This window comes from Apostichopus japonicus, chromosome 13, assembly GCF_037975245.1.
Source record: "Apostichopus japonicus isolate 1M-3 chromosome 13, ASM3797524v1, whole genome shotgun sequence".
Classification (NCBI taxonomy): domain Eukaryota; kingdom Metazoa; phylum Echinodermata; class Holothuroidea; order Aspidochirotida; family Stichopodidae; genus Apostichopus; species Apostichopus japonicus.
Window position 1 is genome coordinate 18,781,390 of NC_092573.1, and position 19,474 is coordinate 18,800,863.

Genomic DNA, 19,474 nt, shown 5'->3' on the forward strand with positions numbered 1-19,474 from the left:
CTGTCGATAATTGTGATGCGCTACAGGCTTGCTTAAACCGCATCAAACTATTGCAAACATATTTTCTTTAAGAAAAAGAATGAAAGAAGCATACACAGAATAGAAAAATGAAACAGAGAAATGATGACTTTTTTTTCAAAATCAGTTTCATGTTCTGACATTCTGGTGAAGTACACAAACCACTCATCACATGAGCGATTATAACAGAACACAACAAATATAACGCACAATGAAGACCAAAACAACAAAACAAAAATCATTTTAAATCCCACAATGTTACTATCTGTAAAGAATAAGCTCAAAGAAATTGATATCTTCCCCATTTCATGACATTTTCTTAATACCCTTTGTCCACATTTTATTCACCCTCTCGTCTCTCACTAGAATGAATGATCAAGGACTTGACAATCTTTCAAATAGTAAAGCAATCGATATTACATTTCACGAGACAGAGCACTTTCGGTAAAGAAACAAATGAGATAGATATTTCTTACAAGTTAACAACATTGCTTCCTAACCATGTAGGAATATTAACTCCATGTCTGTTAACCTTTCACTGTTTCCTCTAATGTTCTGCTCTCCCTATCTCTCTCTTTCACCCCTCCCCAGGCCCAGGGGATACTAGGGTTAGCTAACTTCATTATCCTTTCCTCTATTGCTCTGATCTTGCTGTACAGTTAGTCCAATAAAATCATATTTCTGATATAATCGAGCATCATTCACATATCAGAATCAATTCTGTGCATGGTTTGTCGTGACTGACACACCCTATGATGACCCCCTTACATGGTTCATCACGACTAACACACCCACCCTATGATGACTCCACAACTATGCTTTGCACATAGTAATAATCATCATATTTGATTTATATAGTGCTTTATACCAGCAATAGGTTTCAAAGCGCTGTACAGACTTTATATTACCCCTGGTCAATGATAACCTGTCCCAGAGACAATCCCTCCAGTCAGCAGCAGTTATATACTGCACCCAATCACAAGTTACCTCACAGGTACCCATATAACCCTGGGTGGAGAGAGGCAACTGAGATAAAGCATCATGCCCAAGGACACAACGTAATGAACTAGGCAAGAATCAAACCAGCAATCCTTGGATCACAAGTCCGACGCCTTAGCCAATGGGCCACCAAGCTCTCAGTTATCCATAGGAAATATCAACTGTTTGTGAAAGGAAATATGCAAATGGGTATACATTCTTTTGTTACTAGTAATGTATTATCATTTGCATATAAACTGATGATAAGGTGACAAACACACCTTGCTAATGAATATGCATGAATCATATAACCCATCATTCCTCTTACTTTCATCTGGCAAACCCACATTGATCATCATATTTCAGAATTGCAACATAAGCTTCTAGCAGCTCCAGCGTGTGTGGGCCTACCCTTTTATTCAGTAAACTAGCTGTACCAGAGAATCTTTCCACTTCCAGGACTACAGTAAGTATTACTTAATATGGTACTATGTGTGACTATAGAAGAGATTCTAATGACCAAAAACCAATCCAAACAATTCTACAGGTAAAATAATGGTAAAGAATACAACAACAACAACAACAAATCCAGAAATATTGCCAGCGACCCACCGAAAGCCGACATTCTTTTATCAAAAAATATCTCTGTACGCTTTGAAGCGACATCGGGGTCAAAGTGGCAAGAGGGAACAGACAAATATATACACCAAACTGAAAAACACACACCTACATTTATTATTATTTGCACAGAAAAATAAAGACGTTTTGGGTAGCCGAGCACACTATTAACAAATTCAAACATACACCATCTGGATCTCTATGAATAACTCAGCCAGTGACCTCCTTAAATACATATGCATACAGTATATCCTTCGTATATTCTAATCATAAACGAGACAGTAACAAAATAACATGACTTGATCACATCTGAAACCAGAACTATGCATATCCTTTTCACTTGTGACTCATGGGCTATTAACAACCCTTCCTGGGTCCTTCCTGCATCCTAAATGTTGATACCATTGTGATCATGTCACATTTGTATAAATCTCATTTATAGTTGTTTTTTTGTAAAACAGAATCCAGTCATGAATGTTGCTCAAAAACAAATTTCAATGCCTTTTTGAGTTCAGCCCAAACTGATGCGGGCCTTTACAAAAGACTACGCCATGGCGGGCTGGGCGGGCCAGCCATGGCGGGCCGTGGCAGGGCAGGCCGTGTCCATTTGCAAACATTGCTGATAGTGATGGTTTTTACCATATGATACCATATTACTGGCTCATGTATTTTGTTCACATGATATCAACCTCTCTCATTGCTTTCTAAATCACTGTTTCTAAACAGAAAACCTATCCACTTCTCTCCTGGTTTTGCTTTTCCTATCCCCCTGCTTATTAACAAACGTACAAACACCGACATCATCACACAGGTCGCACAGGAATATGAAAAGACACTTGACAGAAATGATAGATACCACCACCAAAGAAGTGTACTGAAGAAACTACGATATTGAAAAAGAAAAAAGACTTAAGGAAAAAGCTTAAAAAACTACAGGTAACTCAACAACAAGATATCAATTAATTTGTCATATTTCATAAACTTTCTTTTTGATAAACTTTCTGCCATATTGCAAAGGGCACTGTCTTTGGAAGATATGAGTACATTTATTGGTGACTTGATCCAAAAACTCCTTTTTTGAGACATATTTTGGACCTACTTTGTTTTTCAGGATAAAGCACAATACCGTTTGTTCTTTCTTTGTTTGTTAGGTATGTATGTTTTCCTTCTTTAAATATTTTGATGCTGTATGTGGTGGGGGGGGAGGGGTGAGGGGTATGGGGTGAAACATCACAGTTTCAAGGCAGAATTTGGTCTTGAAACTGGTAGATTTAAGTTTAAGAAGAAAGAAGTTATAAAAATGAAATATCTTTTAAGCCTCATGAACATTTGATGAAAACTAGGGGAAACATTATCATATCAAAGGTGGAGGGAGTCACATTTCTGTTTAAATATTCAACAATTTGAGTAGCTGGATATCAACCAAGGTAAAGATTATTTTGGGTTCAGTATAAGTTTATAGTACTTAACATAGTAGGTAGGTATTATAGATGGCCAAACACACAGAAGAAAGGGTCACTGAAGGGGTCTAGGTAAGCTATCGTATGTAATCTTCTATGTAATCTAGGCTGATCTCTTTAAACAAATTGATCAACATTACACAACCTCGCCTGATAAGAATGAATTATTAACGTCTTGTCATCCGATCGGATTAGGTGTTAAGTCTTCTAAGATACCCCACACTTTGACCAGCAGTATGCTTAGTCTGAACAAGCCGATGAGAAGCTCTTCGACGGATGGATTGATCTTGAGATTGTTTCACCATCTATAATACCTTCCTGACACAAAATATTTTACTTATATGTGATACTTCCACTGTTATTTTCTCAAATGATTGAATCCTAACATAAAATTAGAAAATGCTTCATAAAATAAAGATATGTGAATGCACATAGTCAATTTCTCATGTCTACGTTGAATAAGATGTGTCAACTCTGAAATATTCATGTGATTATCTTCATATCAACGTTGAAGTTCACGGTTGAGAGATGCCTAACATTTCAATCTGTTCTCTCTCTCCTTTCGAGCTGAAAAATATCATCCAGCATCTTGGACTTCTCTTCTATCAGCATCAAAATTTTACATAGCTGTGCATGTCCATGAAAATTGTCTTGTCTTTAACGACTTACAGTAATTAAAATATTCAAAATTATTAGAAAATAAGGCAAAATTTATTTTCTACTGAGATAAACTAGTGGTCTACTACCAAATTTGTTGAAAGTCTTTGACTGGTTTAATACTGACCAAACATGTGAGAGATACGTCAAAGAAAAATGAATAACTACTAGGCTCTATTATACTGTTTGAATTTCAAGCGATGAATTCTTATGGTAGAATTACCTCAATTGTTTTCTCCCATCACAGGAAAGTTATATTTCAAGCAGATCTTAATAAACCACATTGGTATATTTGTTCTTTATATCACAGGAAATGATGATAAAGTTTGTCAAAAAAGTTGCTGGTATGACTGCAAAATATGCTAGAAAGTTATTAAACTGAGAAAGAGAGATACTAAACTGGTCAGATGCTGAGGACAAAACTTTAACCCTTGTTTTACATGCTCGGTTACATAATTTCTTACCTTAATATGACAACATTTAGTCTTCTATGAAATATTATATAAAAAAAAAATTAAAAAAACTTCAACCAATTTTTTTTAAAAATGCTCAAAAATATTGGGTGCTATACTTCTTCTATACGTCTAAAAGTACTACTAATTGGGGGAAGTCTTCAAAAAGCATTTCCAACTACAAAATGAAAATTTATCAGTTGAAGGGCAAGTGATGATTTAATTTCAAATGAATGTCATGATTATAAATGGCATGAGTAAGAAGCTTAAAAAGAGATCGATAAATAACACCAAATTGCACAAAGATGAAAGTAAAATGAAAAAAATATTGTACTCTCCCCTTTCTCCCTGGCCTCAAATTCAAAAGCTCATTTATCTCTCTCTCTCTCTCTCTCTACATCTCCATTTCCTCCCCCAATGTTTCAATTTTTTTATTTCATGACATCAAATATTTCAGGAACTAATCTCTTTTCTTATATATATGGTCAAATTTATACCAATGAAACTACGGCTATAGTGACTGGTTCTAAATAAAGCAAGTTTCCCTTTTGGCACCACAATTAATATTTCTCAACACTTGAATGGTTAAATTAGGAATGTTTAAAAAAAAAAAAAAAAACATGCAATATTGGGCTAGTTTTGAAAGAATACCAGAAAAAAAATTGAAGAATACCATCTCAATAACTAAATCATGCTACTACAGAGATAAAACAAAAAGCCTCTAATGACATTACTGTCAACTGGAAATTGCAACTATGAAATGAATTTCCCATTGTTCTACGACTGTCTACTTATACTGATGACGGAAAGTGTCACTGAAAGCATGGATGAATGAAACACCCCTCCCCTGCCCTCACCCCCCCTATTAGAAACAAGGGTAACTACATTTTTTATTATCAAAATAAAAAATCATAATGATATCTAAAGATGCTTATGTAGCACAGTTGTAATATTAATACCTTAATTATATTTACATTTCTGTACACCCTGGTATCTTCTTTCTCTTTTCAAAAAAGTTAAAATTGATCAAAGTGTTTTAGATGCTAAAATGTGTTTGTCCTTGGTAGATAGATATTTATTTATTGCCAACCAAAACCCGAAAAATTTGTTTGTGCAATCGTCAAAAAAAACAACCCCAAAAATAACACACATCCCCAAACACCCTAACCCTCCCCCTCCCATCGATTCCAGATGGCAGTATTCATCACAAGATTGCTACGACTGTTTCGGACCAACTGCCATCACAAGGTACAAAAAAAAGTATTTTGAAAATTTCACTTTTTTAGAAATGAGTGACTTTTGTGCAAGATGAAAGGTTTGAAGCAAGGTTTGAATTAGGGGGTTGGGTTGTGCTGTCCTGAGTCCCCCTGCTCATAACACTGTATTGTTTTTCCCGTCTCACCTTTGTATTATTAACATGAATACAACAAGGTCTATTTTTTGCCCCCTATTATTAATATCAAAACCTTCTCTTCTCTTTCTACACCCATTACATTGAGCGAGTCCAAAAAAGTTCCTGCTATCAAAAGCAGAATCTTTTGTACAGTATTTACATACCTTTGAAAAGCTACTTACTCAAAAAACTTGACTGAAGACTGTGTTGTAAAAATTGATCTACTTTGGGGAGGCTGCTTTCTTAGTGACGATCTTGTGCCACTGGCTGTGGACGTATTTCGCCGATGGTTGCAGGACGTCCGAATAGAGGTGGTTTGCTTGGTGGATGGCATAATCCCTGCTGGGGCGATAGTATAAACTCTCCACCATCTTGACCTGATGGGCTTTCCTAACAGGATCCAGGAAGTCCACTTTGGTCTCAAAGAGAACCACGATAAATATGACGATTGCACAAACCAACAGGGCCAGCGTTAGCAGAGCCTTGGCGAGTATCCCGGACCCCTTCTGTTCAGCCTCCTTCTCCTTCTCTGTATGACTTACGTGGTTGTTCTCCTTGCCTCTACTGACCGACTGTGGTGGTGGTACATTGCTGATGCTCTCATCCTCTCGTCTGACTGGGATGGATTCTACGTGGTTAGAGACCTCTGCCTGAATGATTTCCTCCAACGGTGGTGGCTGTTCGTCTTCTTGTACCTCTTGAACCTTAGCAAACTGTTCCAGTTCCTCTATCCTCCCGAAATCGGTCATTTCGTCCGCCGGTCTGATCTCCTCCATGACGTGGAGGATCTCGGCATCCGTCTGCTCCTTCTCCATCTGATCCGGCGCGGCGGTCACTGGGTCTTCCGAATCTAATGAGGGCGGCATCAGCTTACCCTCCGCATCCTTCTCGTAGAGCTTCAACGGGGAGGGAGGGTTCTCCTCCATAACAGGGGTACAACCAGACACTGAAGAAAGAAAGTGAGACAGGAAAACAATTGGTTGAGATGTTGCTGCAGCTGAGTAGAAGCTAATATCTGATAACCACATCATTCAAAATGGCAAACTGAAGAAGATCTTAAAGTACTATACAAGATGGAGCCAGACAAACATTTTGCAGTTATAACCAGATGGGGAAGGATCTGAAAGTTGCACTGCCTGGGAGAACAGTCATTTGGAATATTACCATCTAGCATTTTTCTTCAACCTTTGCTGGATTCTAGAAAGGTCTCTCCTGTCCATTTTTCAAGACTTGCATATTTCCTAATCTTCTAAGATTCAACTATGACTTAATCATTAGTTCCACCATTGTTTTTATTTTTATTTTCATCTATCACACACAGGCTTCTGGAGTGGATTTGATAACATCTGTTTTACTCTCTTTTCATTCTAATGAATGGACCCACTGTACCATCTATCCTCTCAGCAAGTAGCATTACTTTATGAGGCACACATCATACTTTGAAAGTCTACACCATATCATCCACATAAAACCTGACTTACTCTCGGATGAATATTCCACTCCAATCTATTATTTCATGATCATCTTTGCACTGTGAATCCTTGGTAGCATATATTTTAAAACCACCGGTAACTAGGGAGTTATCAGTGTATGGTATAGTATCTACCATACAAGTAGCCTTCTATAAAGTCTATTTTATAACCACTTCATAAAATGTACACAAATTTATAGACCTCCTTTATGGTACGTTCAAGAGGTTAAATCACTGTATCGAAGCGAACCACATACGAGGACTGCTTCTGGTGTTACTTATTATAGAGAGCAAATTTAATTGGCATTATCTAACCATTTTACATGATCAGTTAAATGTATCTGCTACAAGACAGTTTCTGTAGACCTGACCGTTGTTCTGGACAGAGGTTGTTACAGAAGTTATGTTGAGACGTTAAATGCAATTAACTAACATTAAAATTTATGCTAATGGATAGTTTTCCATGGCAAGTGTAGTCACATGGGAACAACAGCAGCACTTTAAGGTATTTTCCATTCACCTTTTAATAAACATCCTTCAAATCTAAGTGTGAATTTCACATTGTCTTTTGGCTTTTGTTGCGTACATGTTTAGAAGTGCTACAAACAGACCACAGAAACCGTAACAAACTTCTTAGCTTTGAAGATCTTTTCAAACTTTATACATAGTATCACATTTTGGCAGCCCATGTGAGATTCTTCAGACATTGTGTCTTTTACAAGGTTCTTACATGAGTATGCACTGCCTATAATGATATATAATCGCAATGATTGTGAGCATTACACACAAACAGACTAACAGACAGGGCCTCATGTCTGTCTGTTACTAACAGATTGGACCACTGGGTTTTCATCTGCCTTTGACTAAATACGAAAGACAACAAAATATAGAACAGTGTTGGTGCTCACCATCAGCATCATCGTTCAATGATCTTGACCTTCTGCTCTTGACCTGCGGCTTCAATCTTGATAAAATTACAAGAAAGAAAAGAAACATTAAAACGTTGCTTCAAAAGAATATGAAACACCTACAGAAAATGATGATTTTAAGTGTGGAAGTGTTTCGAGGAGCCATGGAATGAAACAGAATAGCACAGGAAAGAAAGGGAAATTCATATAAAGAGATACAAGGTCCAAAAGTTGGGAGCTAGTAAACTTGCCAAAAAATAACAGAAGGTACAAAATTATAAGAAAATTTAAGACAGAATAACACGAGAAGAAACGCAGAAAATACAGAGTTTGCCACAAAAAAAAAAGAGAAAAGGAAGTTAGAATCAGCCAAATAATTTTGCTACAAACCTATTGACCGAAGGTTCATCTCTCTTTATGCTTTGACTCTTTTCCTGAGCATCCTTCAACGTCGTACCCCTGTATCGGAAAGCAAACATAAAATATTCAATTTTCATCTGAAGAAGCGTAATAAATCAGCGACTTCCCCATTTCGTTAACATTACACACTCTTTAGTTAAACCAGTCGAGTCTCGTTTCAAAATAACGAAGAGAGAGACAAGACTGGTGCTTTAAAACTTACTCAAAATTAACTGAAGAAGATCCTGTGGTTTCTACAAGTGTAAGTACAGTTACACATGGCTGACTTAAATCTTGACCAGCTTAAATGAGAAACTTTATAATGGTGGCAGCATTTATGTTTTAGGGAGGAAATTTTTTTTTTTGCAGTAATAAAATGGTCTCATAACACTGACAATAGTTATCTTGGATAACAATAAAAAATCCAAGCATTTTGCTATCAGGTTGGTTCCATACTTTCTCTCACCACTAAATAAAATTGAACAGAAGTTCTTTTTGTTGCACCTTTTTTTTCTTTTCTTGCATTACATTAAGTCTGACATTTTAATGGTTTGATATCCATAATGCCATGTAAACAAAAGGGTAACAAGACAAATATACATGCATCACAAAAGGTTGAATTAATTCAAAGGAAAACCTTCCAGAAAGTTCAATACTTTATTGCCAAGATATCAATTTGTCAGAAACAGTTGTTCCCCCCACCCCCCCCCCCCTCCAGCACCCCATGAAAAAGTTGGTCCCTCTCATGCCAAAGCAAAAAAGTACAGACTTTGGTAAGACTGAAGAAGAAAAGAGACCTATTTTGTGGAACTAGATAGGACCCATATGAAAGGTGCCCTGGGTTAATTTTGTTCATTATCTGGCAATAGTCGTAACACATCGGATGCTAATTAGCGCATTCATCGAAATAAGGACGGCCAAATGCTTATCTCTTTACACAAATTGTGAGTGATACTAGATGACTATAGCCCCATCACATAGGATAAATACACTTAGTGACAATGCGTCATGCACACAAAAGGTTAATGCAAAGAAAACCCTTTCAGAACGTTCAGAAAGTTATTGCCAAAATACCAATTTGTCAGAAACAGTTGTTCCCCCCCCCCTCCAACACCCCATGAAAAAGATGGTTCCTCTCATGCCAGAACAAACACTACAGACTTTGGTAAGACTTACTTGAACCTAAAGGAGTTCCTCTTTAAGATGAAGCTGCCACTCCTACGTAGGGTCAGCTGGGGGTTATTCCTGTCATGAGATAAAAAGACAGATGTTGATTAAAGAAGGAAGTACATCCAAAGAGACATCCTGCTACCAGAGAGTACAGGAGACTTACGTCTTATAATAGTACAGAGTTTGTGCATGATTCAAAAGAGAACAGTACTGATTGATTCACAGCGTATACTGAACGGGTGGGTGGTTCACCAGGAATAAACATGTTAGGAGACGCCATCTGAAGCCCAAACCACACAACTATTGATGTTAGTAAGCACGAAGGGAAGGGTTGGTAAAATACCTTGAGAACCATCTGGAACAAGGTGTGGGGAAATTCACATTCCACGCAGAAATATTGCACAAACAGTTTTATATCATTTTCATAAATGTCGCACAAATTTTATATAAAGTATTGAACCAGACAGCCAACTAGCTTAGTGATCCCTTGCCACATTCTGAGGGAATTCCGTAAACGAAGTATTTCTAAAAGAAATAACAGAAAAATATAACAGGACAAGAGGTGTTACAGCGGTGTGAGATAAAATGCATCAAGAGAGTTTACACCATTTCTTTTCATTGTGAAGAACACTTGTTTATCACCAGTGCAATCAATAGTGGGAGGTTGCTAGTACTAGCAAATCATGTTTGAGGGAATTTCGGCTACGTTCTCCATCCCTGCACCAATCAAGGAGGAATACCAGCTTGTATCAAATCTCCTTTTTTCCTTCTGTGAGTATTATTCAAAGGGTTACATATGCATGGTGTCTTTTTCCTTTCTACTCCTGGTCAATCAAGTCTGATGGATCAGGGTGTACCCTAGCATATAACCACCTCTTCAAGTAGAGGCAGGTGATTCTATGAAAGTTATATGCATCATCACATCTGACCTTATAAAGACACTGTAGATGAACTTTCACCACAAGTTATGACCTAACTGGCAAGGCCCAGTATTCAACAAGAACTACGAGCAACATCAATCTCTTCTTTTTTTAGCTTTTCTCTAACAATGATGATGGAAAAAGACCTCTAAATGACCCTTGACCTGAACAATATGAAACAAACCCAAATGAGCAATCATGCACTTAAGAATCCTTTGCATGAAAGAACCACAATGGAAATTTTCTGCCAAAAAATAGGATAAGCAGTTATTCTTTCCATCTCTGCAAAAGTTGGGATTGCACAAAATACATGCTATCGGCAAACGATATTTATCTTGCTTCGAAAAGCGGAAAAATTGGTGATGAGATAATACAAAACTTTCACAGACAATCATTACATACAGTAGCAGCCTTATATTTAAATGATAGGATACAGTACTGATTCATACAGCATAGTCCATAACGTTATGAGAGTGCAGAAGTTTACCGGGGACAGGTGAATATGGAGCAGGACGTTAATCATCCCTGCCCACAGAATTTACTCACGAGAAGAATGCCTGCTGTTCTAATGCACATCTACCGGCATGTTCCGCTTCTGCGCTTGATGAAAAGTGAAACGACCTTTTCACTTTGGTAGCCTGAAATCCAAAATGCAAACAATAACTTATACATTGGAACTGATGTTACTATCTTTCAAAACAATAAATATATACAGGGAACTGAAGTATTGAATCTAGCGGTACTATCCATGGTCTAGACAAATTAACCGTGGGGGTTATAGAGGTAGGTCTGCAAATATTAACACCCTGAAAAAACAGCACTAATACCCAACTGTTCATTTAAGGAAATGCAGCATTTCGGCAGTTACCCTGCCAAGCATCACATACCACACACTATTCATAATGAGATTTTCCTACAGTTTTCCACAAAATGGACTAAATTAGCAATTTATGCATGATTTCAGTAGATTTTGAAAGCACTGTCAGTCAGGCACTTTTGGATATTAATATTAGTATACAATGGGTAAATTGTAATTTTTTTTGAGAAAAGGTGACCAGATCACCCAAGTGACGATAGTGAGGGTGCTTTGGGTATGAGAGTCCGGAAGTGAAAGTGCTATTTGAATTTGGGGTTCCGTACTGAATGTTGATAACACAGTTCCATATATGCACGCAGAATAACTGGTCATAGTTGGTGGAAACGATACTACTCATTACTAACTAACGTGTGCGGAAAAACTCTACTACAAATGCTAGTTGGCTGGCCTTGTTCATGTCATTCTAATTACTGTATGTTTTCAACTAGGTGGGAAGATGTCATATACTGACCACGCTTTCTACCTAAGATTGTGTATAGCCCCTCCACATCATAAGCAAAGGCCCCACCCTAAGGCATTGTAAACAAGCCAGAGCCTTCTCAAAAATGCATTATCATAATACACAAGGGAGAATCAATGTACACAATTAAGGCCTTCTGTATGGAAAGAAATAAGGTACACATTGAAATGCAGGGCAGCGATAACAAGCTCTCTCTCTGCCGAAAATTTCTTCATATTTTCCCCTTTAAATTGTTGGAAGTTTCTAACCTAGCAGCATCTTCTTCAAAGACAACATTGCACAGGAGGCTTGTTCCTGTAGATAAGCAGTTTTTAAAAGTATTCTTACTCTCCATTTAAATTCAATTGAGGGGAGGGGGTGTAGAGTTAAGTACTGAAATTTTCATCTACTTAGAGAATTTGCATATTTAATCATCTGTTAAAAGAATGAGATGAATAAACCGTTTCATCAGACTCTATCATTTTAAAATGGTTTTGAAAATAGATGAGTTACCAAGTTCAGACAATGTTGTACAAAGGCAAACCTAAAGCCCTATAACAGTATGTCAAGCTTTTATTTAATCATTTACTTTTATTTCCTTTAATTTACTGTTTTTCTTCCTCTTTTATTTGTTTAATGTACTTTACTACACCACAAGCATCTGATGGTCTCTGCAACTAAAGCATGGAAATCAGCATTTTCTTTGAAGATTCTCAACACAGATTTTCTTAGTAATGCAGGAATAAAATTCCACTTTAAAGGTGTTGTGCAGTGTTGCAAGTTTTTGTTTCTTAATCAGACAACCCAAAATTATGTCATCTGAGGAATGTCCAGTCCGTTGTACACTGGACAACCAGAAAACTGAAGAACAACCAGTTCATAGACAGTATAAAGAACACCACTCTGTATACCTTGCAATTATGACTAAGTTGTAAAATCATCTTCGCCATCAGGACAATTTTACAATGTCAATAAAATGCTCAGGTTGTAGGAGTGATTTTGAAGAACCAGAAAACTCTAAATATCTGAGGAACAACCGGTTTACTAGACAGTAAAAGCATTCGGCAAACTTTCCAATGTACAGGACAAAAACCTTTACTGTTTGAACAATCACAGAATAATGCCTGTGTTATCCATGGGGCATTTGGACGACCAGGAAACTTGCTCTTCAAATCTGTTCCCTTAAGGAAATGTTATTATTAAAACTGCAGACCTTATCAAATATTATCAGCAGTTTATTCAACCTTGAATATGCAATTAATAGAGTACCCAAAAGTATTCTGCCTCACTGTGACATGCAAATATTTTTTGATTTTTGCATCAATTTTACACTGATTTATCAAACATAACACTTCTTAATCTTGTGGGAATAACTTTGAACGTTTCATGATCTACTAAAACGTGTTTTTTGACAAGCCTTTACTAGCTAGTATTAGCATGCTACAACATGGAGGCAGTGATGTTGGTGACCTTTGACATATATAACAAATATCACTGGACAACAATCATGACAGTAGATTACTATGACTACATTGATAACTTACCTGGCCTGAGATGCCTGTGATGTGGAGATGTTTGACTACATTTATAATTACCTGGCCTGAGATGCCTGTGATGTGGAGATGTTTGACTACATTTATAATTACCTGGCCTGAGATGCCTGTGATGTGGAGATGTTTGACTACATTTATAATTACCTGGCCTGAGTTGCCTGTGATTTGGAGATGTTTGACTACATTTATAATTACTTGGCCTGAGATGCCTGTGATGTGGAGATGTTTGACTACATTTATAATTTCCTGGCCTGAGTTGCCTGTGATGTGGAGATGTTTGACTACATTTATAATTACCTGGCCTTGGTTGCCTGTGATGTGGAGATGTTTGACTACATTTATAATTACTTGGCCTGAGATGCCTGTGATGTGGTGATGTTTGACTACATTTATAATTACTTGGCCTGAGATGCCTGTGATGTGGAGATGTTTGACTACATTTATAATTACCTGGCCTGAGAGAGCAGGATGTGGAGATGTTTGACTACATTTATAATTACCTGGCCTGAGATGCCTGTGATGTGGAGATGTTTGACTACATTTATAATTACCTGGCCTGAGATGCCTGTGATGTGGAGATGTTTGACTACATTTATAACTTACCTGGCCTGAGATGCCTGTGATGTGGAGATGTTTGACTATATTTATAACTTACCTGGCCTGAGATGCCTGTGATGTGGAGATGTTTGACTACATTTATAATTACCTGGCCTGAGATGCCTGTGATGTGGAGATGTTTGACTACATTTATAATTACCTGGCCTGAGTTGCCTGTGATGTGGAGATGTTTGACTACATTTATAATTACTTGGCCTGAGTTGCCTGTGATTTGGAGATGTTTGACTACATTTATAACTTACCTGGCCTGAGATGCCTGTGATGTGGAGATGTTTGACTACATTTATAATTACCTGGCCTGAGATGCCTGTGATGTGGAGATGTTTGACTACATTTATAATTAACTGGCCTTAAATGCCTGTGATGTGGAGATGTTTGACTACATTCATAATTACCTGGCCTGAGATGCCTGTGATGTGGAGATTTTTGCTGTCATGACTAATCTTCTTGACGAGTTCCCACTCTGTGCTGTCAAGCACCGCTCCATTCCTTAACAGCAACACCCCTCGAAATGAAAAGCCTAAGATCAGCTGAGTTTTGCCAAGGTCCTGTTCATAAAACATAAATAAATAAATAAAATTACAAAAATATAAACAAAAACGATTTTGGAAAATGGGACAAAAATTCCCAAATACATGAAATAATCATTTTGTTGGGAATTGCAGTTAAAACAATTTTTTGTATAAGCATTCTGCATTGCAATGTCAAAAAATAGAGTCTGAAGTACTTTAAAGCACAGTGCTAAGGCTTTGCTGCCTTAAGTTAAAATGGGTTGGGGAGGAGGGGGGGGGGAGGATGGGTTATGTCTTTGTTTTCCCTCCATGTTCTACACTTTTCTTGATAACAAGGGAAGACCAACCAAGAAGACTGCTAAATTAAGTTTAAAAGTTGATACAATATTTTACTTCCTCTAAGGAGCCATAATTTTCAACAACAACAAATAAATAAATGAAAATGAGTACTTCATTTGAATGACAAGCAGTGTCATTTGTATGCTATAACTTCTTCAAAAACATCATTTTGCCCTTTATATAAAGGCAAATGCCTAACCGTAGTCCAGACATCCAAAACAACATAAATTCTGTTCAATCAACCAAAATCAGCTGTGGAGTTTGTCCAGCATACAGGCTAGTTGTTAACATCAAATTCAGAGTGCATTGTACCTAAAACCCCCTAATTGACCTGTATAATGATAAAATGGTATGACCATTAAGTTGGTGTTCCAAACTGACACATCTCTGTCATATTGGTCATTGTTATTTTGCTACATTTTTTCGGACAACCTCATCCGTTGTTCGGACAACCAAAACGCTAAGCCTGTTGTCCCTCTGACAACCAGAAGAAATCTCCTTCAACATTTTTTTCTGTATGTAATTATGAAAATGTTCCTGTTTCTAAAATATGTTTGTATTCTAACAACAAGTAGTTGTGCTCTCAATGTCACACAACAACATTTCCAACAAGTTTCGATATTTGACACCATTTTAAAAACCTGCTTCTAAAAGTCCTTGACAACAGGCATGAAAACAGACAGGCAGGCATGCACTCGGGCATATGATACCATCTAGACGGTGGAAAACTATTTTTGTTTTGGCAACTGGGCATCAATCATTTACCGAGGAAAGTGTTTATTAATGTCATCCTTGCTTAATCCGGTACTTGACATTTTATAGTACATCTACTCATCTTGACATCTGACATGGGTTCGGAATGATCAATCATTAATTTTGTGATACTATATAACAGACTTTGCCATCTGTGATAATTAAAATAGATCCATAATGCCACCCAATAACATTGATTCAATCCACCCTCACCCCCCCTCAGCCCCCCCCCCCCCCCCCCCCCTTGAAGAGGCAGTAATCCCAGGAGTATTATTACAGGTATTGACCCAAGAAATCAATCAGAAAAAGATTAGAAAAAAATAGAAAAAAGTCCTTGGGTTTAGGCAGTCTAACACAACAAAGTCTACCAATTTTACATTCCATGAATGTCAGAGAAGGGAATAAAGACATGACAAGACAGTTTTCAATAACTCTGTAGCAACAAGAGAAAACTGAAAGAAAATATGGTAGGTAGCATCCTGACCTTTGACCACCACTGAAACAATAGGTTTCATCTGATCACTATGCAGTTATTCACACACAAAGTAAGAGATCCATCCAAGTTCCCCCTCTTGAGATATTGGCTTGACCTCCAATCACCATTGACCAGTAAAAACATAAGGCTGCATCTACTCAAATAAGGGGCATCGGCCCACGTGATCCACCATACAAAGTTTCTTTAATAACATATCCAGTTTAGAAAGGTTTCCACATATTGACCTCTGCATGCTGACCTCTGAGAGCCCCATCATCTTAAATGTTTCTTGGATTCAATATGGGAGTAGGTGAGGGGGGGGAAGGGGAATTCACATAAAAAGTAACCCTTCTTGCAAGGCATCACTCACATACACCCAAAGGTCACAAGCAAAGGTCACAAAGTTTCATCAGGACCACAAAACAAGTGACTTCACCGACAGTTAGTACGGATCGTCATTGGTACTGTAAATCTTTGTAACATCAACAGATTGAGATCCATGAAAATTGCACCTGCTGCAACTAGCTAAATAAACTGACTCTTACGGTAGGTTTGCGAGACACAGAGTATCTAAATATTCATTGTAATAAGCCCAGCTTAATTTGTAACTGATGTGCATGAACATCTGTGACAAACATAGATATGTTTCTAAGATACCACACAGCACCATATTTTGCCTACCCGGCAGCCTATACGAAAAACAAAAAAGTGAAAGATCCTGATAGAGAGGGCAGTTTGCAAGCTTCTCTCAAAGTCACCTCTGCATGACATCATGTCCTGTTGCTAGGTGCATGAAACCTAACCATCATTACACACTGCATGTCACCATGTTTCCTTTCATTTCTCTTCATGTACAGAACAGAGGGACCGAGCTTCAGATTGCAACACACTTTTACCACTGTTATGTTCTTCAAATTATCTTCTTTTATGTCAAATTATGTTCTTCTGGTCTTTCTGTTTCAAAAATTTTTTGGAGTACGTAAAAGACATAGCTACAACAGTCCCTTTATTATCTGCTTTGCCCTTTCCTGTGTTGTCTTTTGTTATCTTCCCTTCCACCATCCCCTCCTCCCCTCTCCTCTGTCTCTCTCTCCTCTCCCAAAGTTCCTTTCTGGTTTCCAAGGTAACAGACAATACAGCCTAGAAAGAAGAAAGTCTTCAGACTCACAGTAACTTGGAATGGATCAATTCCATACGTCATCAGATGAGAAGCTTCTTCAATGAAGTCACCTTCTGCATCAGATGCAGACTCACCTCTGAAAAAAAACAAAATAGAACAAAGGAAAATATAGAGTACAACCAAAAGTAAAACAAAAACAAAAGTAAAGACAAGATTATGGTTAAGAAAAATGATAAGACCAAAATGTTACTGATGCTGTCAAAGGAGATGAATGTTGTCTTTAGATGTTCATCAATTCTTCTTCTTCCATTTTTTTATAAAGAATAATATCTGGAAGCTTTTTAAAGCCTTGTAAAATGGGGCAGAACAGACTAATCAATAACCAGGATGCTGCTTCTAAAGGGTTTATTGTAGATAGCAGTCTGGGGTATCTATCAAACTGTCTTGAGTAATGGCTGAGAGAATGTACACAGGAAAATACTTTGTACTAAACCTGGGATAAGATTTGAAATGTAATTCCAATGTTATGAAGCATGTGAGGCGGTGACTTTGTTATCTGTTACAGCTCATTTCATTATTAGTCCCTCCACCATTATCAAAACAAATTATATTCAATGCAATGTAAATCATATTGCATGGAAGACAGATGACTGATTATAAACTAACAACAGATAATGTTCCTCAATAGACGTATGCAGTAATACTTTCCAGTTAACTGACGAGACGCCTCTACAGACTACGGTAGACAATTTGGGTGGTAGAATGAGGAGGCCTGTCAGACTAGGGGTGACTGGTTATTAAGAGGGATTAATGTGCTGAAAGTTTGCCAGATTGCTCCATGCATGGTAAAGCCAGAGTGCTTAGGTTGCAATTAGACATGTAAGCAAGAAAGCAAAGCTAGTCCGCATACTATAATTCATTTGGTCAAGTTTCAGTTTAAAGAAGAAACTCTTTGAAGTTGTTTTCTAACTTGTAAAGGTCCATAAATAAGTCAGTTTTTTTTCCTACAGTATTTAAAGCAGTAGACAAATATAGCTACAGTATGGTAGTAAATGTATAACAAGCACTGCAACAAGTTTGTAGTGTAAAGTATTACACAAATGACAATAAAAACCAACAACATTAGCAACTTATTTGGTACATGTAAAATATATTACATTCTGGTCTTAAAACAAAAGCTATTATTCCCTACAATGAGATAAGCATAATTCAAGGGCTAAACTTAATTACCTACTTGAACATGTCTACCTGTTCATGTAAAATGACTGTTCGTTTCACATTAGATAATTACATAATGTTCAGTCAAATGCACTGTAATTAAGCAATTATTTCCACATAGCATCGATTGTGTGGATACTATAAGATAACAAGATATCTACAGTGTAATTATACCCGGTTCAAGCATACTTGCACATGTGACATTGACACTAAATACAGTAGTAGAATATACAGAATGTATACTTGTTAACTACAACAATATCTGCCGAGCAGCCATAAAGTCATTTCATATCTCAAAGCACACCTTTCTGCTGTGATTTTTGGTGGGTACTGTTCCATAATAAATTCACCTAGCAGGATAGTTTGTTGCAATCTTTGGGGTTTAATTAAAGTTGATCTTATCTCTTATTTGCTACACTGGGTCTTCTTTTCAGAAAAAAAAAAGAAAAAAAATCAGAAATTCTGGGAAAGTTTTCTGAGCTTAGTTTTTCCTAGAGGTGATAAATACTATAAAGGAAAGCACAGAATGTCTGCAGTGGTGAGGTCAGTTCTTTCGACTCAATTTGAAATCTAAAATCAGTCAGTGACAAAGTGTAACATGTCTTTCTAGTTGATTAATTGAAATTATCATATTTTAATATTTCAGTTATAACAATCATGGTAAAATTGGTAAAAAACATTGTTTCATATGATTGACTGAATATATACTTCTGCTATTTATTTTTTGTCTCCTTATTGGTTGTTCCTAGTACTCTTTACCTTGAGCACTCTAGATAGTGGACATGTGCACATTACAAATTATTTTATTATTAGTATTACTTACTATTATTATCATTATTACAGCTGCTTTGATATTCTATGCGGGACTCTAGTCTACAAAAAACTGCATTTTTAGCATTCATATCTTTCATTTTAATAATATATAATATATATATATATAATATATCTTTATAATTTCAGCTTCCGCGTCACAAATGAGGGCGTTGACACCAGCCTAACGATGATATTGATATTCGTCCGAAGACAATCTCCCAGTGAATGTGGAAACCTTTCAAAGAAGACATCGTTTACGATAAGCACTATTGGCCGCCACGGTTACCGTCACTTTAATTACAACAATTTTCCT

At 37.0% G+C, this 19,474-nt stretch overlaps 1 protein-coding gene across 1 annotated transcript in view; it reads right to left on the bottom strand.

The window, feature by feature from the left end:
• Positions 1-126: 126 nt before the first annotated feature.
• The window catches only part of LOC139978390 (FERM domain-containing protein 5-like), a 47,717-nt gene continuing 28,369 nt past the window's right edge, over positions 127-19,474 (bottom strand). Inside the window, exons 6-12 of the mRNA XM_071988596.1 lie at positions 17,179-17,266; positions 14,327-14,479; positions 10,991-11,082; positions 9,531-9,599; positions 8,346-8,414; positions 7,956-8,011; positions 127-6,522 (exon numbers count right to left, since the gene is read on the bottom strand). Coding sequence (XP_071844697.1) covers positions 5,798-6,522; positions 7,956-8,011; positions 8,346-8,414; positions 9,531-9,599; positions 10,991-11,082; positions 14,327-14,479; positions 17,179-17,266 — 1,252 coding nt within the window. The 3' untranslated portion in view covers positions 127-5,797. The remainder of the gene's footprint in view (positions 6,523-7,955; positions 8,012-8,345; positions 8,415-9,530; positions 9,600-10,990; positions 11,083-14,326; positions 14,480-17,178; positions 17,267-19,474) is intronic.